Source organism: Onychomys torridus, chromosome 21 (assembly GCF_903995425.1).
Source record: "Onychomys torridus chromosome 21, mOncTor1.1, whole genome shotgun sequence".
In the NCBI taxonomy this organism is placed as follows: Eukaryota; Metazoa; Chordata; class Mammalia; order Rodentia; family Cricetidae; genus Onychomys; species Onychomys torridus.
Genome location: NC_050463.1, coordinates 9,046,685 through 9,069,953, shown reverse-complemented (window position 1 = coordinate 9,069,953; position 23,269 = coordinate 9,046,685). Strand labels below are relative to the sequence as shown.

The window sequence follows — 23,269 nt, the reverse complement described above, 5'->3', positions numbered from 1 at the left end:
AGGAGCCCCGCCTTAAGCAGAGGTGCGGGCCTTTTTTACATCGCCATTATCCTTACCCAGTGCATGCAGCTCAGATACTCCAGGGACAAAACCTCTGCCGCGCTGTGAACATGCTCGGGTCCTTGTTACTTTGAGGAGGACCCTAGACAACCCGGAAGCTGGAATGGTAGGTGTTGGGTTGAGTGCCGGAGGCTGGAGGGACAGGATAGTCAGGTCACCAGCGTCCTTAGGCTTTTCCTCCCCCAGGCTACAGAGCCCTTAGAGCTGTCCCTAGGTGGGGCGGGGCTCTACAGGGGTCCTTGCCTGGTTCTTCTCTTGGTGGCCCAGAGGGTGAAGGGAGAATACCGACTTCTTTGTGAGTTCTGCACAGAAGAAGCCAGGCTCCCGCACTCTGCATTCTGCCCAGAGCATATCAGAATGTCCAGAAGTTGTTTAACATGTAAAACAGGGACTCCTGACCACAGCCCCGTGTTCTCTGTATGGGTTTTCCTAGCTGTTTCAGTCTGTGTCTTTCTGGACTGAAGATTGAGGACCAAGATGAGTGCCATCTTCTTATGGCCTTATTGCTGACGTCCTGAGATGGTACAGACCACAGCACTGCCAAGAGAGAGGAATAGGGTGCAGGTAGATATGGGGAGGTTGCTCAAAAGGATGAAAGGAAGGAACTTAACTGGAGAAAAATGCCTCCTTAGGATCCAGCTGTAAGGCATTTCTTAATTAGTGATTAGTGGGAACCCATTGTGTGAGGTGCCATCTCTGGGCTGGTGGTACAGGGTTCTAGAAGAAAGCAGGCTGAGCAAGCCATGTGAAGCAAGCCAGTAAGCAGCACCCCTCCATGGCCTCTGCATCAGCTCCTGTCTCCAGGTTCCTGCCCTGTTTGAGTTCCTATCACTTTCTTCAGTGATGAACAGCAACGTGGAAGTGTAAACCACACAACCCCCCCCCCCCCAACTTGCTTTTTGGTCATGGTGTTTTGTTAAAGCAATAGAAACCTTAATTAAGACAGTCTACATATGTGATATGTGTGTGTATGTGTGTAGGCACGTGCATGCCATGACACATGTAGAGGTCAGAGGACAACTTGCCAATGTTGGTTCTTTCCTTCTATCTTGTGAGTCTGAGGAATTGAACCTATGTCCTCAGGTTTGGTAGTACGTGTTTTATTTCCAGTGAGTCATCTCCCCTGCTTAAATCTCACCTCTTTTTTTTTTTTTTTTGAGACAAAGTTTCTTTCTCTGTGTAACAGCCTTGGTGGTCCTGGATCTCACTCTGTAGCCCAGGCTGGCCTGGAACTCACAGAGATCCTCCTGGCTCTGCCTCCTGAGTGCTGGGATTAAAGGTGTGCGCCACCACCACCACCACCACCACCACCACCACCACCACCAGGTTTAGGTCCCACCTCTTAAATTTCCTAGTGGGTGTTACATTTTCAGCTTAGTTTCACAGGGGACAAGATATTTTCAAACCACAACAAGAGACCTGTAAGTTAAATCCCCAGATATCCATGTGTCTTTCCACACGCCCAAACACCACCTTCCTAATTTAAAGCAACACCATCTGCTGTCTGAACAGAAACTTGATTCACATTCCTTACTATAGTCATTTTTCCAGGCCAGTAAATAAGTCATTTAAAAACGTCTTTTTCTCCTCATATGGCAGGAGAGCAGATACCTGACACACTCATGGAAAACATCTTTGTGCCTCTTTTAGTTCCCATGGCTACAGACACGTATCTTTATCTTTATGTGTATAGATGTTTTGACTGCATGCATGTCTCTTGTCATGTGAATATGTGGTGCCAGTGAAAGCCAGACAGGGTATCAGTTCCCTGCAACTGGAGCTACAGATGATTGTCAGCCACCTAATACATCCTCTGGAAGAACAGCCAGGACTCATAACTGCTGGGCTATTTCTCCAGCCTTAACTATAGACATCTTAATAGAATGTCTTTGGGTTGAGGTTCTGCCTTGAAAATTTTATGGGCTGACAAATCTTCAATATAACTTCCTATTCTTTTTCTAGCTCTAGGTTTTAGAATTGTCAAACAGTGGTGACCCAAGATGCCAATAGTGACCAAGTTTTTTGGAGTGAACATCTGTGAATATTAGAGTAGAGATACAGGACCTTTCAGGTGTTCGTTGAATGTACTGGGACTGGGAGAAAACTTGTACATCCTTGTGACCTTACAGCTTCCTTTCCCTAACAGAAGTTTGATTTTTTTTCTTTTTTTTGGATACTTGTAGGTGGTCCACTAGTTAGATACTAGTATTGCGAAAACAGGTAGAAATGATTCCACCTTCTAAGTTCTCTCAGACTTCATAAGGGAGAAAAACATCTCAGGGGACAAGAAAATTGACCACATTAAAGGCAATGCCAGGCCCTGGCCATCCCAGTTTATATTGGGCACGCAGAACTGAAACAGGCGTGTGCAACCTTTAAACATTGCAACATGATGTTGTCATCTCTACAGTTCATGTTTTAGAACTGCACAAGCATAGCAGCACCAAAAATCTCCATGTTTTAGGTAGGTTTTGGTTTTGTGTTACATTCAGAGCTCTCCTTGGTTGCATATGGCCATATGTGGCCTGGGAGACACAGGCTGGATGCCTGGTAGTGATGGACATTGAATACAGCAGTGAACAGGATGGATGGGGTCAGGAGCATCCTAGGTACTATTGTGACTTCTCTTAAAACCCTAGTCAGACTGGCTTTGATGATGAATGCCTGTGATCTCCGTGTGTGGGAGGCGGGTGTGGGACACTCAGAAGTCAACACTAGTCTGAGATGCATGACATTCTGTTCTTTGCAAATAAAAACAAACAAACAAAAAAAAACACCAAAACTTCAGTTAGACATATCTGGCTTCTAATCCAAAATTGACCTGGCCTTAATTTGTTTCATCATAACAGTCCAGTAAGCCCTTCCTCCCTCCCTCCTTCCTTCTTCCTCCCTTCCTCCCTTCCTTCCTCCCTTCCTCCCTCCCTTCCTTCCTCCCTTCCTCCCTCCTTCCTCCCTTCCTCCCTTCCTTCCTCCCTTCCTTCCTTCTTCCTTCCTTCCTCCCTTCCTTCCTTCCTCCTTCCTCCCTTCCTTCCTCCTTCCTTCCTCCCCTCCCTCCCTCCCTTCCTTCCTCCTTCCTTCCTTCCTTCCTTCCTCCCTCCCTCCCTCCCTCCCCTCCCTCCCTCCCTCCTTCCTTCCTTTCTTCCTTCCTCCCTTCCTTCCTTCCTTCCTCCCTTCCTTCCTTCCTCCCTTCCTTCTTTCCTTCCTCCCTTCCTTCCTTCCTTCCTTCCTCCTTCCTTCCTTCCTCCCTTCCTTCCTTCCTTCCTTCCTCCCTTCCTTCCTTTCTTCCTTCCTCCCTTCCTTCCTTCCTTCCTTCCTCCCTTCCTTCCTTCCTCCCTTCCTTCCTTCCTTCCTTCCTTCCTCCCTTCCTTCCTTCCTTCCTTCCTCCCTTCCTTCCTTCCTCCTTCCTTCCTTCCTTCCTTCCTTCCTTCCTCCCTTCCTCCCTTCCTTCCTCCCTTCCTTCCTCCCTCCCTTCCTTCCTTCCTTCCTTCCTTCCTTCCTTCCTTCCTTCCTTCCTTCCTTCCTCCTTCCTTCCTTCCTTCCTTCCTCCCTCCCTTCCTCCCTTCCTTTCTTTCTTTCCTTCCTTCCTTCCTTCCTTTCTTTCTTTCTTCCTTCCTTTCTTTCTTCCTTCCTTCCTTCCTTTCTTTCTTTCTTTCTTTCTTTCTTTCTTTCTTTTTTTTTTACCCCCTTGGACTGATTGTTTTCTTTTCTTCTTCTTCTTCTTTTTTTTTTTTTTGTTTTTTTTTTTTTTTTTTGTTTGGTTTTGTTTTGTTTTTGTTTTTTGAGACAGGGTTTTTCTGTGTAGTTTTGGAGCCTGTCCTGGAACTTGCTCTGTAGACCTGTAGACCAGGCTGGCCTCGAACTCACAGAGATCTGCCTGCCTCTACCTACCAAGTAAAGGATTAAAGGTTGTGCCACCACCGTCCGGCATTTGGATTGATTTTTTTTTTTTACTTGTTTATTTATTTGAGACAAAAATCTTGCTCTCTATCTTAGGCTGGCATAGAATTCACTCTGGAGCTCAGGTTGGCCTTGAACTTATAACAACTTCTGCTTCCACCAACAGAGTGTGCCCCACCACACCTGCCTTCTTCAATTTTCTTCTTTTTTTTTTTTTACGGGGGGAGTTTCAAGACTGGACTTCTCTGTGTAGCTCTGGCTGTCCTGGAATTCTCTCTGTAGACCAGGCTGGTCTGAAACTCACGGAGATCCACCTGCATCTGCCTCCCAAGTGCTGGGATTAAAGGCATGTGCCACCACTGCCTGGTTAGCTTTTTCAATTTTCATAACAACTTCAAACATAAGTTCCAAAGACATAGTGACACTTGGATTTTAGGGGAAGTTTATGTTACATTTGTTAATTTATTATTATTATTGTTGTTATTATGTACCTCTTTCTTTTTGTATTTTTATAGTATTTTTATTTTATAATTAACTTAATTTCACATATCAGCCACAGATTCCCCCGTCCTACCTCCTCCTACCCCCAGCCCTCCCCCTCAATCCACCTCCCTCTTTTTGTATTTTAAATATATGTTATTGATTTTTTGAGAAACTCTTACATGCATATAGTAATATGGATCATCACTCTCTACTCTTCCCCATAGCTCCTCTCAGATCTGCTCTCAACCTTCCTAACTTCCACCTTTGTATCTGTACTTTTTTTTGATAACCTGTTTGATTACAATTCAGCGGCCTTTTTATTAATAGACCTGGGACTACCCACTGGAGAGTGGTTGACTTACTAGGAGCTACATCTTTTTTTTTAACATTTTATTTTATTTTTATTTTGCATATCAACCACAGTTCTCCCTCTCTCTTCTTCCTCACCCCGCCCCCTGCCCCCTGACCCCATCTCCAATCCACTCCTCACAGGGGGTAAGGCCTCCTTGAGTAGTCAGCACAGGCTGGCATACCAAGTTTGGGTAGGATGAAGCCCCTCTCCACTGAATCAAGGCTGAGGAAGGAATCCCACCACAGGAAATGGGCTCTAAAAAGTCAGTTCATGTACCCGGGATATGTCCTAGGTCCCCCTGCCAGGGGCCCCACAGACAGATCAAGCCATACAACTGTCACCCACATTCAGCGGGCCTAGTTCAGTCCCATGCAGGTTTCCTAGCTGTCAGTCCAGAATCCATGAGCTCCCACTAGCTCAGGTCAGCTGCCTTTGTGGTTTTCTCGATCATGATGGTGACCCCTCCTTGCTTCTATAGTCCCTCCTTCCTCTCTTCAACTGATCTCCAGGAGCTTAGCCTGGTGCTTGGCTGGATCTCTGCATCTGCTTCCATGAGTCACTGGATGTAGATTCTATGATGAAAATTAGGGTATTCACCAATCTGGACTGCAAGGGAAGGCTAGTTCAGGCATCCTCTCCACCATTGCTAGGAGTCTTAGCTAGAGACATCCTTATGGGTTCCTGGGGATTTCCTTAGCACCAAGTTCCTCCCTAAACCCACAATGGCTGCCTCTGTCAAGATATCTCTTTCATCTAGGAGCTATGTTCTTTAAAACAACAGCAGCAGCAACAACAAAACAAACAAACAAACAAACAAATCTTCCTGCTCCAGAAGCCATCAGCTGTCAATTACTCCTTCTCTAGAGGTACCAGCCAATGAACACTTCCTCTCTTCATGACAGAATGCTGATTGCTTGATCCTGGACAGATCTTGTGCAGGCAACCACAGCTGCTGTGAATTCATGAGTTCAGTGGTCTGTTGTGTCCAGAAGACACTGTTTTACTCTGATATCCTCCTACTTCTGCCTCTTAGGACTTTTAGCTCTTCATGGTAGTCCTTAAGCCACACTGGGGAGAGGGGGTGCAGTGATATGCTATAGACACCCATTTGTGGTTGAGTGCCCTGCAGACACTTATTCTGGGTATCTTCACCAGTTGTGAGTGTCTGCACTCAACTGATATTCACCAAACAAAGAGACTTCTCTAGTGAGGTCTGAGAGCTTCACTAATGTATGGGAATATATGTATACATTTAGAGGGAGTTTGGTACGGTCATATCATCCTTTTTATGTATTTAAATGTATGTGTGTGTCTGTACGCACGTACATGTGTGCACACACTCATGCCACAGTGTGCATGTGGAAGTCAGAGGACAGCTAGCAGGAGTTGGTGTTGCCATTGTATGATGTGGGCTTCAGGGCACAAAGGATTGATCTTAGGTCATCAGGGTTAGTAGTGGCAGGCACCCAGACCCACTGAACTGCTTCACCAGCACTTATTTGTTAATTTTTTTTCAATTTACTTGTTTTATTCTTGTCATAGTATATTACACTTCAATTTCCAGTGCCAATGTGGTAGCTCACAACTGTCTGTAACTCCATTTCCAGGGGTCCTGACATCTTCATACAGACATCCATGCAGGCAAAACATCAATGCACAGAAATAAAAATAAACTACACACACACACACACACACACACACACACACAATCAAAATGTTAAAAAAAAAAAAAAAAGTAAGTCGGGCGGTGGTGGTGCACACCTTCAATTCCAGCACTCAGGAGACAGAGCCAGACAGATCTCTGAGTTTAAAGCCAGCCTGGTCTACAGAACAAGATCCAGGACAGTCACCAAAACTATACAGGGAAACCCTATCTCAAAAGAAAAAACAAACAAACAAACAAATAAATGGGGAAAATTACTCTCCAGTAATGGTCAAGCAAGTAAATATCTTTTTGGATGACAGTGAGGTAGATGTAATGGTGAATTACAGAATTTTCTAAAACATTTCTTCTAGGTTAAGACACTTGGATACTAACACATTTTCTCCCTTTTGATGCCTGGTTTTGCAGGTAGTACAGACGTCTTTATCATTAATACATTTTAAAAATTATTAAATTTATTATTGTTCTTTTAATGTGTATGAATCTTTTGCTTGTGTATATGTCTGTGCACCTGATGACCTTGGAGGCTAGAACATGGCATTGCAGTTTCTAGAACTGGAGTTACAAATTTTTGTGAGCTGCTGTATAGATTATGGCAATTGAACCTGGGTTATCTGGAATAGCAGTTAGTGTTCTTAACCACTGAGCTGTCCTTCAGCCCCTATTGTTAATAATTTGTAATAAATTAATTAATCGAGACAGGGTTTCTCTCTATTAGTAGTTCTCAACCTGTGGGTTGCAACCTCCTTTGGGGCTGAAGGACCCTTTCACAGGAATTGGCTAAGACCATCAGAAAACACAGATATTTACATTATGATTTGTAACAGTAGCAAAATTAGTTATGAAGTAGCAATGAAAACAATTTTATGGTTGGGGATCACCACAACATGGGGTCACAGCATTAGGAAGGTTGAGAACCATTGCTCTGTGTAGCCTTGGCTAAATTCAGTATGTGAATTCCAATTATTACCAATTATTAGGGTCTAGATCAGGTGTTTCTAAGTTGTAGGCCTCTTACTCAAAGATTTGAAATAAAGGCTCACACAGAGTGCAAAAGTAGTAAGGTAACTATTCTAAGCCAAAACCATAGTACCATTTTGTTACATTGTCTAAAGGGACGGATGGCAGGCCACCTGAATGAAAAAGTACTTAAAAGTTTGGGGCTTCCTTTTATACAGTTTAAGAGAAGGAGGAGTTTGGTTGTGAATGGGCATAGTGAGGATAGATCCCTGTTTTGGTTGACAAGCTTAGATGAGGTGTGTCTTTGCCCACTGTGAATGTCTCTTTTCATGGTGCGTCTTATTTTAATAATATGCATACCCAATGCATATTTATACATAGGTGGAAGATGGGAAGTAGAGGATTCTCCCTAAAAGTTCACTCAGAAGACACAGTTTGCTTTACTGCACATGCACCGAAAATCAGTCTAGGCCAGACTGGACCCATGGTTCCTGGATGTATTGGAGAGTGTTTGAATAGAAATGGCTATTGAGGATTGCTGAATTGAATGACTTGTTTCCATCATTTAAAGCAGGTACATCTATGTATCTCAATGTCCATAGAGACCCCAGGCTAACAGGCTGTTTAGTACATTGTTTGATGAGCTGTTAGAGTATGTACAGGTAAGGAGTTCAGCCTGTCATGTTCATTATTAGAAGTGTGTGTACATGGCCCCAACCAAATAGCGTCCCGGGGGTTGCTAAACTATACCCTATGCTTGCCTGCCTCAGGATGACCTCAAACTTGTGATCTTTCTGTCTTTGCTTCCAGGATATTAGTAGAACAAGTACACAAAAGCATGAGAAGTCTTTAAAAGGACTGACATCTTTATTGTCTAGAAGATATAGGTATTTGTGCTTTACTTTTATATTTTTGAGAGGGTTTTTTCTGTGTAGCCAAAGCTCATCTGGAATTTGATTTGTGGACCATCTTGTCCTCAGTCTTGTGGCAGTCATCCCGTTCCTGCTTCCTGAGTGCTAGTGTTATAGGAGTTTGCTACTTACCATGGCTTGTTTACTTGTTAAGCAACAATTTCTGTTTCTTACAATTCATATATATATATATATATATATATATATATATATATACACACACACACACATACACTGAATCTGAGATTCAATTTTACTGAAATCTTCAAACACTAGATATTTTCTCTTTTACGTAATTGCCTAGGGCTGAGGAGATGGCTCTGAGGGTAAATCACTTGCCATGCAAGTGTTAGGACCTGAGTTTGAATCCTCAGGACTTGTGTAAATGTCAGATGTGGTAGTACACACCTGAACTCCCAGTGTTCCTGTGATGAGATGAGAGGTGGAGACAGGAGACTCCTGTGAAGCTGTTGGGCCAGCTGACCTGGGCGTGCACAACAGTGACCAACAGAGACTTTACCTCAAATAAAGTGGAAGGTGAACATCTGAGGTCCTTCTCTGACACACGAGGAAAAAGTGAGCCAGTGGGTAAAGGTGCTTGTAGACAAGTTGATGACTTAATGGGTTCAGTCCCTGGAATCCACATGATAGAAGAAGAGAATTGACTTCCCTGACAAAGTCCTCTGAAAATCCCCCTCCCTGCCCCCAGTCCCTGGAATCCACATGATAGAAGGAGAGAACTGACTTCCCTGACAAAGTCCTCTGACAGTCCCTCTCCCCTGTCCCTGCACACATTCAATAGATAAATAAAGGAGAAAAAGATAAGTAACTGACTGGTCTTTTTAACTGGGGATTAGAAATTTGTCCCCCAGTGACTTCAAGTGATGAGTAATGTTGAGTCAGCAAAGAAAGGTCACAAAAGACCTTCTTTCCTCCTGGAACCCTATCCTGGAGATGTCGATGATTTCTCAAAGGAAGAGGATCCCTTGGTAATGACACACTGGAAAACTAGGATTCATATACATGTGCCCGTAGGTTGGAATTCAAGGGAGAAGTGTCTATTTTTCTGAGGTTGTACTTGTTATTCCAAGAACTGTTATCTATACATCATCTTCCTTTCTCTCCTCTTTTTCCTCCTCTTCATTTCTGTAACAAGTGTTTCTTTTATTCATGTGTGCATGTGTGTGAGTATGTGCACAAGAATGCCGGTGCTGAGAACTGAACTTTGGCCCTCTAGAAGAGCAGAAAGTTTTTGTTTTGTTTTGTTTTGTTTTATTTTTGAGCTGAGGATTGAACCCAGGGCCTTGTGCTTGCTAGGCAAGCGCTCTACCACTGAGCTGAATCCCCAACTCGAAAGTTTTTAATCAATGGAGTTCCATACACATTGGTTTTGTTTTGTTTTTAAATAATGACTGAGGTGGGGCCTGACTTTATCCAGATGTATTGAAATAACAGTTTGCAAGGTCTTTAGGTCTGGTATATCATGGGTTAGGCAGTTAAGGCCTTTACTTTCTAGAAAAGACCAAGAAAAGGAGGCAAAAAAAATCAGACCTTAGACTACAGAGTGTTATCCCCATTCTTGAGATCACCCCATTCTCAGGCTGTCAACTATGGGTTGCGTGCTAGCTGAGGCAGAGGGTGGATCAAAATCCCAGCCTCCGAAGGAACGGCTTTAAGGAAAGTCTCCTTAATGAGTTTCCCAAGCCTGGTGTGTTGGAACATGCCTGTAATCTGAGGCAGAAGCATTGTCACAAGGTCATCCTGGATTAGACAATTCTACAGGCTAGTCTTTACCTGACTCACCCCCTGACTCCCTCCAAAGAAGTGTGATCTGCTACTAACCAGTTAGACTTTTCATATTTTTTAGGCAAAAATTGGTAATCTGGAAAGTGTGTGTCTGGCCCTGGCCTAGTCTTAGGTTTGAAAAAGAGACATCATCTAAAAAGACATGGTATTTTGTTGTACTAGGTTGTTTCTTGGGAATAGAAAAGATTGGCTGGCTAAGAGTTTATAAGAATTGTAAGTCTTAAGTAATATTAGCATCTGCAATGTTTATTTTCAAATATAGTGAGGTGGCCAGTTAGAATATAATTTGTGGAAATTGGGGTTCTTTAAGGTAGACTGTGAGGGTATAACTCAGTTGGCAGAGTACTTGCTTAGTAGGCATGAAGCCTGGATTGGATGAGTGGCACCACTTAGAATCCCTGAGTGTGGTGCTGCAGGCCTGTCATCCCAGTACTCTGGGGGTGGAATGCAGGACGATCAGGAGTTCAAGAACTACCTAGCAAGTTTGAGGCTGCGGTAGCGAACACCATGCTGCCAAGCCTGATGACCTGAGTTCAGTCCCAGATACCCACATGGTGGAAGGCAAGAACCAACTCCTAGTTGTACTTTGACCTCCACCCATGCTTGTGCCACATGCTCCCCCTCTGTCCAAATAAACACATAAATGCTCTCCCCCACTACAATTAGAAAGTCTATGAAGGATAGTCTGGGAGACACTTTGAGAACCTATTTCAGGTAAGAGTTTTAGAGTTTGATGGTTTTTGAAGTATATAATAAAATTTTAAAATTAGTTGCATTTGTCCTTGATTCAACTACAGAGAACTCTGGAGCAGTAGGAGTATCTGAATGTTTACCATAAGCTCCTTTCATATACTATCTGAATTCATGCTAATGAGGTTATTCCCTGCCATCTGTCTACAATGTCTGGAAAAATAGATGGGGCATAGAAGAACAAATGGATGCTTTGGCTTGGCATCTCTGGTAGAGATGTGTCTTGGCAATGAGCCCTCCGTCCTTCAGGACTTGGCTAACCCTGGGTATAGTCAGAATTGAATTGTAGTACACCTAGTTAGTATTTAAATGTTGATTGGTGTTCAGCAGACACCAGACATTTTGTTCACAAGTGATGCTAGCAAAAGACCCAGTAAGTTAGTACTTTCAACTGACTCCGAGAATATCCCAACTTCCTTTCTGGTTGCTGTGATAAAAATACCCTGAAAAATGCAACTTAAAGGAGAAAGGTTTTTTGTTCATTTTTAAGGATGTCATCATAGAAGTAGAGCAGAAGTCTACTCTAACACATGCATACGGAAAGATATGTACTAGCGTTCATATACCACACTGCCCTTAGTATGTTATTTTTATTTTTATTTTTATTTTTGTATTGAGGGTCGAACCCATAGCTCCACACATGATGCAAGTGCTTCGCTGAGATGCATCCCAGCCTCAAAGTGTTTTCTTTTGTTTGACTAGTTAAAGGTTTTGTTTGATGTACTAAAGGTCTGCTTTGGGAAACAACTCTATAAATATATGTAAGAGATGATTTGGAGGAGAACAGTGAGCTCTTGCTAACAATATTCTGATTATTTCTTGAGTCCTTTGACATTGTCCAAGAAGAGCTGGTATGTTTTCCTATTTGCATAGAGAATTCTCATTCATAAGTCTTTTTTTGAAGTATTTAATACAGGGTTGACAGTTGAGATATTAAATACAGACTTGATAAAGTTGTTAACCTGTGCATTCCCAGAACATGCCCTTGTTTTCCTTCATACAAAGTTGCCCCAAGAAATGTTAAGCATTCTCTTTCTGATGAGATCTTTAGGGATTCATAATCTGGAGATTATTTTGTCATCAGGTAGGCTCCTCCTGATAGGTATGTCAAAAACTTGCAAATATCTAGAGAAAGCATCAATTAAAATACATTTTTAGCCTGAGCTGGGGTAGTAGGCTGCTTTTCTCAGGCTCATTCAGTCCATTCCAGTAGCAGGCACCAGATCCTGCAAAAGGTTTGAATTAGTTCTCAAGAATTTCTAAGAAGGCTGGTAAGATGGCTCTGTAGGTGAAGACACCAGCCTCCAAGTAGGTTGACCTACACTGTAGAAAGATAACTAGCTTCTGCACCTTTATATAAACACCTTAGCATATGTACCTCAACCCCAGAATAAACCAATAGTTATTTGTTTTTGTTTTTGAGACAAGGTTCCTCTGTATAGCCCTGGCTGTCCTGGAACTTGCTCTGTAGACCAGGCTGGCTTGGAACTCCAAGATCTGTCTCTGCCTTCTGAATGCTGGATTAAAGGCATACATCACTATCACCCAGCTCAATAAATATTGAAAAAAAAAAAAGAACATTGCAGCAGGTTCAGTTTACAGTTACTAGGATTGTCTAGCAATACAGTGGGTACACACCCATATGTTGTGGAATATACAAACAGAAATTTGGGCCAATATACTATATTCTGTCTTACATCATGAAATTATCTAGAGTTGCCTATTTTTGTATAATGCTATAATAAGTCAGTTATTTTGGGGGGCCTGCATTTAGGAATGGAACAGGAAGACCAGAACTTTGAAAAGGACTATAAAAAGTTCCCAGTATTCGGCCACTGCTGTCACTTTATGGTTCCAATCTAATGTGAGAATTTCTGTGTGGAGGTTGCCAGCATCATGTGACTTATGATCTGATTTTAGATCACCAGTGCTGTTACTTACCCTTTTCTTGGAAATATGTGGCATATTTTAGGAGTCTGTTACCTTTGAGGATGTGGCTGTGAAGTTCAGTATGGAAGAGTGGGCGCTGCTGAGTCCTTCTCAAAAGAAGCTCTACAGAGATGTGATGCAGGAAACCTTCAGGAACTTGGCTGCCATAGGTAAGAATGAGGTCGCCCTCTTATGTAATCAAGTATATCTTGCTCATCAGTGCACACTCAGATGTTGTAGAATATACAAAGGGAAATTTTGGCCAATGTACCAGATTACATATCATGAAATTATCTAGAGCTTCATACTTTTGTATAATGTTATAGTAAGTCAGTTATTTTTCTGGGCCTGCATTTAGGAATGGAACAGGAAGACCAGAACTTTGAAAAGGACTACAGAAGTTCCCAGAGAAATCCAAAGTAAGTTGTCCTCAAAAAAATGAAACAATATTCATCTTTGAATGAGAAGGAATTTTAAAAACAAACCAGATTATATAGATGGTTCAAACCCCAATTCATGGACTTTCAAAAAACTCTCTCCATAAATGCACATAGGTTGACTATCTGTATTTAGAAAATCCCTGAACTCAACATATTCTTATATTTTAGATGTTCATAGCATGAAAATGTTGCTTTAAGGGATACTTATTTGTTACCATTATCTTTTTGAAGGTTTACTTTATTTTAAGTTACATACATATGCATAAGTATGTACATGTGAGTACAGGTGTCCACAGAGACCCAAACTGTCAGGTCACCCTGGATCTGGAGTTACAGGTGGTTGTGAGCAGTCTGACGTGGGTGCTAAGAGCTGAACTCAGGTCCTATAGAGGAACAGTATGTGTTCTCAACTCCTGAGCTCTCCCTCTAGCCCCTTAATTATCATTTTGGAGACAGGGTCTAGCCTAAGCTAGCCTCAAACTGGTTATGACCCTGAACTTGGCCTTAGCCCCTGATCCTCCAGCCTTCACCTCTCAAGTTTTGGCATCATAGGCTTGCCCTACCACTGGAGCACAGATTGATATTCTTTCTCCAAAGACCTATGCACCTTTAAAAAAGAGACAAAATCAAAACAATAGGAAAAAGTAAAACTCTCTAGGAATACCACTGTTGATAATAACAACCTCAAGCCACACTGTATAATGTTCATCTGGTTGTGTTTAAAACTTGTTAGTGTATAAAATTGTTATTTTATTGGAAAATAATAATAAAACCTTGTTTTTTCAGAAGTCAAATGGGAAAGAGTCTTTGTGAACATAATGAAGATAATCAATGTGTAGAAAATTTCAGCTGGATTCTAAATCCTACTGTATATAAAGATAATCCTCTTAGATTCAAGCCAGGTGAAAGGCACATGTGTAGAAATGTTCTCAATGGTCATTCATCCTTTAATGTGCCTAGCACATTTCAGTTTGGACACGAACCATATGAGTATCAGAAATATGCAAAGCAGCTGTATGAATGTAAGGAATGTAGAAACAACTCCAGCTTTCCCCAGTGCCTTCGGAGGCACATGAGAACTCAAACTGAAGAGAAACTTTATGAAAGTAAGCAGTGTGGAAAAACTTTTAGTGATTATCCCTCCCAGATACTTGAAAGAATCCACGCTTCAAAGAAACCAGATGTGTGCAAACAGTATAGGAAAGAATTCAGGAACAATGTGCGTGGCAAAAGACAAACGGTAACACACAAGGGTGATGGTCCATGTAAGTGTAAGAAATGTACTAAAGACTTTGCCTATTCCACTTCTCTTTTTATGCATTCAAGTTCTCATATTGGAAAGAAGGTATGTGTGTGTAAACAATGTGGTAAAGACTTCCCTAATCCTGCTTACCTTGAATGCCATGAAAAGATGCATCGTGAAGTAAGACCCCATGTTTGTAAGTACTGTGAGAAAACATTTACTCGTTTGGGTTCCTTGAGATGTCATGAAAGGATTCATACTGGAGAGAAACCATATGCATGTAAGCAATGTGGGAAAGCCTTTACTACACACACTTCCCTCCGATGCCATGAGAAGATTCACACTGGAGAAAAACCTTATAAATGTAAACAATGTGGAAAATCTTTCATGCTCTACAGATATTTGCAAAGACATGAACGAATTCACAGTGGACAGAAACCCTATGAATGTAAGCAATGTGGTAAAGCTTTTTATGTTCACAGTGTTCTTCGATATCATGAAAGAATCCACAGGGGAGAGAAACCTTATGATTGTAAGCATTGTGGGAAAGCATTCACTCATTCCAATTATTTGAGATGCCATGAAAGGATTCACAATGAAGAAAAGCCCTATGTCTGTAAACAATGTGGTAAAGCCTTCACTACACACAATTCCCTTCATCACCATGAAAGGATTCACACTGGCGAGAAACCCTATGTATGTAAGCAATGTGGTAAAGCCTTCAGAACACAGAATTCCCTTTATAATCATGAAAGGATTCATACTGGAGAGAAGCCCTATGGATGTAAACAATGTGGTAAAGCTTTCACATTGTGTAGGTCCTTACAAAGACATGAACGAATTCATAGTGGGGAGAAATCCTGTGAATGTAAACATTGTGGGAAACTCTTTTCATGTTTGAGTGAGGTTCAAAGGCATGAACAGACTCACACTGGAATAAAGTCTTATATATGTACACAATGTGGGAAAGCCTTCTCTAAAAATAGTTACCTTCAGTATCATGAAAAGATTCATAGTGGAGAGAAACCTTGTGTATGTAAGCAGTGTGGAAAAGTGTTCACTTATTACAGTTCTCTTCAACGCCATGAAAGAACTCACAATGGAGAGAAACCTTATGTATGTAAGTCATGTGGGAAAACATTTACTTTTTCCAGTTCCCTTCAACGTCATGAAAAGATTCACAGTGGAGAGAAGCCCTATATATGTAGGCACTGTGGGAAAGCCTTTCCTTCTTTGAATCAGGTTCAGAGACATGATAAAACACACAGTACAGTTAAACCCTTTATATGTAATCAGTGTGGTAAAGCCTTTACTCTACACAGTTCCCTTCAGGACCATGAGAGGGTCCATAGTGGGGAGAAACCATATATATGCAAACAATGTGGTAAAGCCTTCACTTATCACAGTTCCCTTTGGTACCATGGAAAGATTCATAGTGGAGAGAAACCTTATACATGTAAACAATGTGGGAAAGCATTCTTGCAGTGCAGTTCATTGCAGAGACATGAACGAATTCACTCTGGAGTGGAAGCATGTGCAGAAGAGTGTGAACCTGCGAACTAGAGGAACTCTAGAACACTATAAAGAGTTTAGATGGCCATTGTCATTGGAGTGTGGAAGATCAAAATGCCAACAGAATGCAGAAAATAAAGACTGCTCATTCGCTTTCAGAAAAGAGTGAGTGCCCTATTGGGAAATGGACTAGAAGCTATGCATATTTCATTTTGACAAATAATCTGGTTGCATTCTGCCCATATCCAAAGAATTTGAGTGAGGTTGAATTAAAGGACATTTTATTAGATCAAGGCAATTTGAAGACAGTGTAGCAATCAGTGTGTCATGGTTATTGCTCACCACTCTTACCTGGGTTTGCAGAGAGATGGAGAGGGAGAGACAGAGATGTGGAAAATATCTAATTTGTTGAGAAGATGATAAGTGAATTTAATGTTGCACAAAAGGAATGCATGGTGAGGGGGCTGTCATTGTTAAAAAGATTAGCACAGTTAAGAATAAAGCATGCATTTTGCACTGTGACAATAGCGAGGATACATTGAGGGCATAGTCCTCCCATTGAAGACTCTAGCTTGTAAGTATATAAAATTGTTTGAAAGGAGAGACTGAAGTGATCTCTTGTTCAAAATAATTTTCTAGGGAAGTATTTTTTCCTGGTTCAACCACTAAGATACATGGGCTATTTCAGTTCCCCTCAAAGAGGGCCAGTCTACATTTCAAGCCAGCATCACAACTTGACAGCTGGTGCTGGTTTTGCCTGAATGCAAAATGCAAGACCAGACCTGAGTTATGTAGGCTTGTTCTAAACCCACTAAGGCCAGATGATATGTGTCACATTTAGATTAGCTACAAGTAAACCAATGTGTGGCACATTCAAATTTTATGAAAGGCTGTCCCGAGAGGCCTCCTTTCATTGTTGGGAAGCTGTGACAGTGAGCCTTGTGTTACAGCAGGGATTCTAGGAGATGCCAGGACCATGCTTAGTCTGTTAAGGAGGCAGGGAGTAGAACCACTCTAGTGCAAAGAGTGCTGTAGGGTACAGAAATGGAGGAGTGGGTTTATAGAAGGGTAATGGAGCTCAGATGATATCAATGTGATGACAATAGCTCTAGATGCTGACAAAGATCTTCAGGATTTGGTGATTGTGTTTCTGGGTTTTGGCCTTGCTTTTGGCACAGTCTTTCTCTGCTCTATTCTCAGTTCTCCCTTTTGGAATGGAAATGTTTATTACATAGCATTATATGTCAATTTTGTAGCTTCTTCTCTTTTGATATTCTAAGGACTCACAGTTCCAAGATTGCCTTGAGTCTCAAAAAAAATGTGTTTGGACTTTGGACCTTTTATACGTATTTAAAGTACTAAGACTGGGGACTTTTGAAGTTGGAATGGACTATTTTTTGCTTTATGAGATGGCCACAAAACTTTGAGGGCCAGGGATGGAACAATACGATGAAAAGGATGATTCTGGGCCTCAGCTTAACAAGAGGTAGACTTGGTGATGGCTAAATTTTATTGTCAACCTGGCTGGATTTATAATCACCTAAAAAACAAACAAACAAAAACAAACACTTATGGCATATCCAGAGAGATGTAACTGATGAGGGAAGACCCACTTTGGATTTCATTGTGCCATCTCATGGCTTGGGGCCCAGACTGAATAAATACTGAGAAAGGAGTAAACTAACAGAGCACCAGCCCACCACCATGCCTTCCCTGTTAAAATGAACCATTTTCCTTTAACAATAAGATAAGCATTTATATAAGTTGTTTTGTATGGTATTTTGTCATGGCATCAAGAAGGATAACTTTTACACCCTGCAAATACTATCAATATGGACAAACTATTCCTACTCATGGTTCCTTCATCATGAAATGATTTGTTTGTGGTCTAAAGAAACTCCCTGTAAAGAAACCCCCCTCGATCCTGCAAACTATGCAGGAAAGCCTTCTAGCCTTTGAATTTGTTTGATTAAACTCACACTAGAGAAAACCATATGAGCACAAGCAATGTGGCATATCTGTCTTGCTGTGATTTCTTTACAAAAAATGTATAAGCAGCCACACTTGCGGGTATCCTTTAGTGTAGAGTGTGGAAAATTCCTGTTATCACAAGTCCATTCTAGCAAACTTGACAGTGGTTAACAAAGAAAACATGTATTAGTGTAACCTGTGGAAGGACATCTCAATTTAGAAATGTCAAAGAATGGGTCTGGTGGAATGGGTCAGTGAGTAAAGGTCTTCACTGCCAAGCCCGATGGCATGAGTTGATTCCCAGGGCCCATATCCTAGAAGGAGAGAACCAACTCTTGCAAGTTGTCCACTGACCACATACACACAGTGTTGCAGGTGTACCCCACTCCCTTTCCACATAAAGATAAATATATTAATAAATTAAAGAAAAACCTTTGAAATACCAAACTATGACTGGGAAATGTGCATTAGAATAATGTACAGAAGTCTTCAGCTGGTCTACATGTTTGAATACATGCTGGATCAAACTCTTGGGAATGGGAAAAAGAAAACTTTGTTATAATAAAGGGCTTTAAAATCCTGTGAAGTTTCTTCATGCAGTCCTCTTCTAGAAACAAGCAAGCAATATAAAATGTGATGCAAAATAATCTGTGTAGAATTCTCCAGAAATTAGAAAACCTGAGGGAAATGTTCTGAGAGTTATACATATGTTTATCAGTTGCTGGTTGTTTACTCCCATTTATTATTTATTTTTTAAAACAATTTAAAAATTGATGTCTATGGGTGTTTTGCTTGCATGTGTGTTTGTGCACCACATGCATACAATGCCTGTGGTGGCCAAAAGAAGCCATCGTATCTCCTGCAACTGGAATTACACATGGTTCTCAGGCAACACGTGGGTGATAGAAATTGAGCCCTGGTCCTCTAGAAAAGCAGCAAATACTCATAACCATTGAGTCATCTTGCCAGCCCCTAAAAATAAAAGAATTTTACATTTGGTGAGGTGGCTAGCTTCCTGGTGACCTGATTGGGATCCACATGACTCACTGGCAAAAGGAGAGAACCAACTCCTGAAAGTTGTCCTTGACCGCCACTCTAATGCCACGGCACCAGAATGCATACATACACACATGAAATAAAGACATGTAACATTTTAAATTTAAGGACTTATTCTTTTGTTGTCATTTTGTGTTTTTGAGACAAGGTTTCTCTCTGTAGCCCTGGCTGGCCTGGAACTTACTCTGTAAACTAGACTGGCCTCAAATTCAGAGATCTGCCTGACTTGGCCTCCCAAATGTAGGATTAAAGGTGTGTACTACCACCAACCAACTTGATGACTCAGAAGTAGATCTCTGGACAACATATTTTTAAATATACTCCTGAAAGTACATATTGGAGTGAAATAATTATCTAATGTTAATTGTGAACTTAATTGGTAGTATGTTCTGTTATTCCTATATTCATTGATTTATTTATTAGATTTTTTTATTTGTGTGTGTATGTGCACATGTGTAGTTGGGTACCAGTGGAGGCAATTAGAAGGCACTGGATACTTTGGACCTGAACTCACAGATATGTGTGTGAGCCACCATTTTTGGGTGCTGTAATGTAAACTCATGACTGAGCAGCAAGCGTTAACCAATAATCCGTCTCCCCATCCCTTATTTATTTTTAGAACAGCATCTTGCTAAGTAGTCTAGACTGGACTTCAACTCACTATGTAACCCAGGCTGCTCTTTAGTTCATGATTGTCCTCCTCCTTCAATGTCCTGGGGGCAGTGTATGTGTGTGTGTGAGATGAACTTTCTTGATGGTATTTTAAGAGAGTAGGGCTGCTTAAGCCCCTCCCATTATTCTGGGGGTCTGGGATGGAACCTTTGAGGGAGATGCTCAGTATCAGGGACTGAGTTGGGACAGGAACTGCTCAGCAGTCAAGAGGACATCAAATGTAGTAATATTACTCTTCTAATGTTGTTACTTATTTTGATTTCTTTTGAGACAGGGTTTCATTTGACTAGCACATTACATGTGTGCACTACTATACCTATAGCTACTTGTAAATTAGGGTGAATTCGTGTCTTCTTAATATTCTACTAGGCTTAATATAGTTTTCAAGTAATTGGGTCATTTAACAATGAGTGTTTTATGGGGCTGGTGAGATGGATCAGTGGTTAAGAGCACTGCGTGCTCTTCCAGAAGGCACAAGTTTGGTTTCCAGAACTTATTTTGGTTGGCTCACAATTGCCAGATCCAGTACATGATCCAGTACCTTCTAGGGCACCCACAAGCATACATATCTACAAATAATAAATTTAAAAATATTTGCTTGTTATTTTTATGTGTATAGGTTTCTTGCCTGCATGTGCCTGGTGCCCACAGAGGCCAAAGATGGTGTTGGATTGCCTGAGACTAGAGTTACAGATGGTTGGGAGTCACCATCATGTAGGTGTTAGAAACTGAACTTGCGTCCTCTGGAACAGCAGCCAGTGTTCTTAACTACTGAGCCATCTTTCTGGCCCCTGAAAATAGTAACCTTTGAAAAAAAAAAATGAATGTTTGAGATGGGCTTGTTGCACACCTAATTACACCACAAGAGGTGCAGGCAGGAGGATTAGGAATTCAAACCACCTTTGGCTACATCAAGAATAAAAGCAGTTTTTGTTAATTGTTGAGATGTTTTTTTTACTGGGTTCATGTGATGTTCCCCAAAACACACATTCTTTTTTCTTCTTCTTGAGATTATAATTAGATCATTGCTCTTTGCCATTTCTTCCCTCCAAACCCTCCCATATACCCATACTTGCATTCTTTCAAGTGCATGGCCTCTTTTGTTTCAGTGGTCATTGTTACATGCATATGTATGTATATGAATATTTCCTAAATATAACCTGCTCAATCTGCATAATGTTACTTGTATGCATGTTTTCAGGGCTGACCATTTGGTATTGGAAAACCCAATTGGTGTGCTTTCCTCTGGGAAAGACCATTTTTTTCCCACTTGGGACAGTCCTTATTTGCCTTAGTTTTATGTATAGGGTTAAGGTATCATAGTCTTAGTCTTGCCCACTTTGCCCTGTCTATTTTCCTTGTTCAGCTTATGTATAGGTAGCCTTGTTGGTGATACTTTATGAGTGTAGCTTCGAACATTACTAGGAGACACAGTCTCACAGCAAACTCCCTGATCCTGTGGCTCTTACAATTTGTCTACCTCTTCTGAAATGTACCCTGAGCCTTAGGTGCAGGGGTGTTTTGTAGATGTATCCATTGGGACTGGCTTCTGTAACTCTGCATTTTGATTGGTTGTGATTTTCTGTAATGATCTCTATCTGTTACAAAGAGACATTTCCTTCCTTGATGAGAGGTGAGATGTAGGTATATTTAAAGTATAATGAGCGACTGTACTGGCTCTGTTAAAGTGGTATTTATTGCTTTTTCTTGGAGACTTAGCTCATGTGGCATATCTTCAGATGATTATTTTTCATACTTATATCATTTACACACACCGTGTGTGTGTGTGTGTGTGTGTGTGTGTGTGTGTGTGTGTGTGTGTGTGTATGTATGCTACAGTGTATGTGTAGAGGTCAGAGGAAAAATGTTGAGATTTGGTTCTCATCTCCCACCTTGTTTGAGATAGGGTCTCTTGTTTCTGCCACTGCACTCCAGCATAGGCAGCCTGCAAACTTCCCAGGATTTCTCCTATCCCACTTCCCATCTCACTGTAGAAAGTGCTGGGAGTACAGATGGACAGATTCACCCTACCCCATCAAACATTTTGAGTAGGTTCCAGGGATCTGAACTCAGGCTATTGGGCTTGCATTGCTGTTTTGTGTTAATCAAGTAATCCTGAGCATGGTTGAAATACTCACTGTGACTCTACTGGAGAAAACCAATTTTCCCTCTCCCAGGAGGGAAATAGCTTCTTGGTTAGAAGTGAGACTTTGTGTACATTTTTTCCTTCTCCATGCTGGGGTTTTGTCTGGCTTGGATCTGCACAGGTCTTTTGCATTCTGTCATATACTTTGTGAGTTCATATGTACATCAGCGCTGTACTGTTTTGAAGATGCTGTTTTCTTGGAGTCATCTACCACTTCTGGCTCTTAACGTCTTTTTGCCTCCTCTTCCAAATAGATCCCTGAGCCTTGAAGGGGAGGGCTTAATAATGACATTCCCTTTAGGGGTGAGTTCTCCAAAGTCTCCAACTCTCTGCACATTGTCCAGTTGTGGGTTTCTGAAAAAAACAAGTACAAAATCTTGCTTTTATACCTGCTTTGAGACCAAGAGCATTTGCTGCCTCATGTCACAAGTGTAACTCTATCTTACAATGACATCTCATTTCCTAATTTAGAAAAGTATTTTATACAAGACTCCATATTCTTGTTGCAGGACCCTCAGCCGTGAGAAAGATGAATGTGCCTTTCAGGACCCTCTTTTACTAGTCCATCTACTCTAAACTCACCCCTAGAGGACAACTGATCCCTGTTCAACTTCCAGCTTCTCCAGCAGCAGCCACCCCTTTGTTGAACAGCTCCATTCTGGCCTCCTCCTCTGCAATCTCTCATCTTCCTCTTTTTCCTCTTCCTCTTCTGGAGCGCTCTCCAATGCTCCACCTCCCTATGCACAAGCTTGTTCACACACTCATCCAGGGACTTCATGAACTTTATTTACATGGAACTTGGGGCAAAATGAAAAGTATCTTCTCTCTCAGAAAACACCCTTTCCCTTTGCAGCGTGCCTAATGTTATATGATTAGGATCTTATCACCCGAGGGAAATACTTCTCCTTTCTCATATAAGACCTATATGAAACACAAACCAATCTAGGATGGTTTAGCTAGAATCTTTCCATCTTTGAGGAATTTCAAAGGCCACTGACTTCTGACCCTGTAAACAAGACTGTGTTGCCCAGAACTTCCTGATCAGAAATCCTTAGTAATTTACATCAGCCCATATAATTGGGGCTCAGGGAAGAACCCTGCAAATTCTGAGCCTCTTTTTAAAGGTACAGATACTCTTTTGACCTCCATTTCCATGTTCTAATCTTGTCCCATCTGTTGTTGGGCCAAGACTTCTCCAAGAAGTCTTCAGAATCCTGTGGTGGATCAATACTCACTCCTACATTTCTACTCTTGAGTAGGAGCAGCAGGAGCACAGAGTCAATAGTAAAAATAAAAACCTTGTAGAAAGGTACATTTTCCAGTGAGCCTTGTGATAGAGAACCTCTTCTTAAGAACAGTTGTTTTGTTCTCTAGTACTGTATTGGACAAACTTCACGAGACGTTCAATGTTTAGTATT

The 23,269-nt window shown here is 41.4% G+C and overlaps 1 protein-coding gene across 1 annotated transcript; it reads left to right on the top strand.

The window, feature by feature from the left end:
- The first annotated feature begins 56 nt into the window (after positions 1–56).
- LOC118571688 (zinc finger protein 709-like) lies at positions 57–18,757 on the top strand. The gene is made up of 4 exons (XM_036170902.1): positions 57–166; positions 12,855–12,981; positions 13,170–13,230; positions 14,038–18,757. Exons 1-4 carry the CDS (start codon positions 164–166, stop codon positions 16,055–16,057), a joined length of 2,211 nt encoding a protein of 736 aa, XP_036026795.1. The 5' UTR covers positions 57–163; the 3' UTR covers positions 16,058–18,757.
- Positions 18,758–23,269: the final 4,512 nt, after the last annotated feature.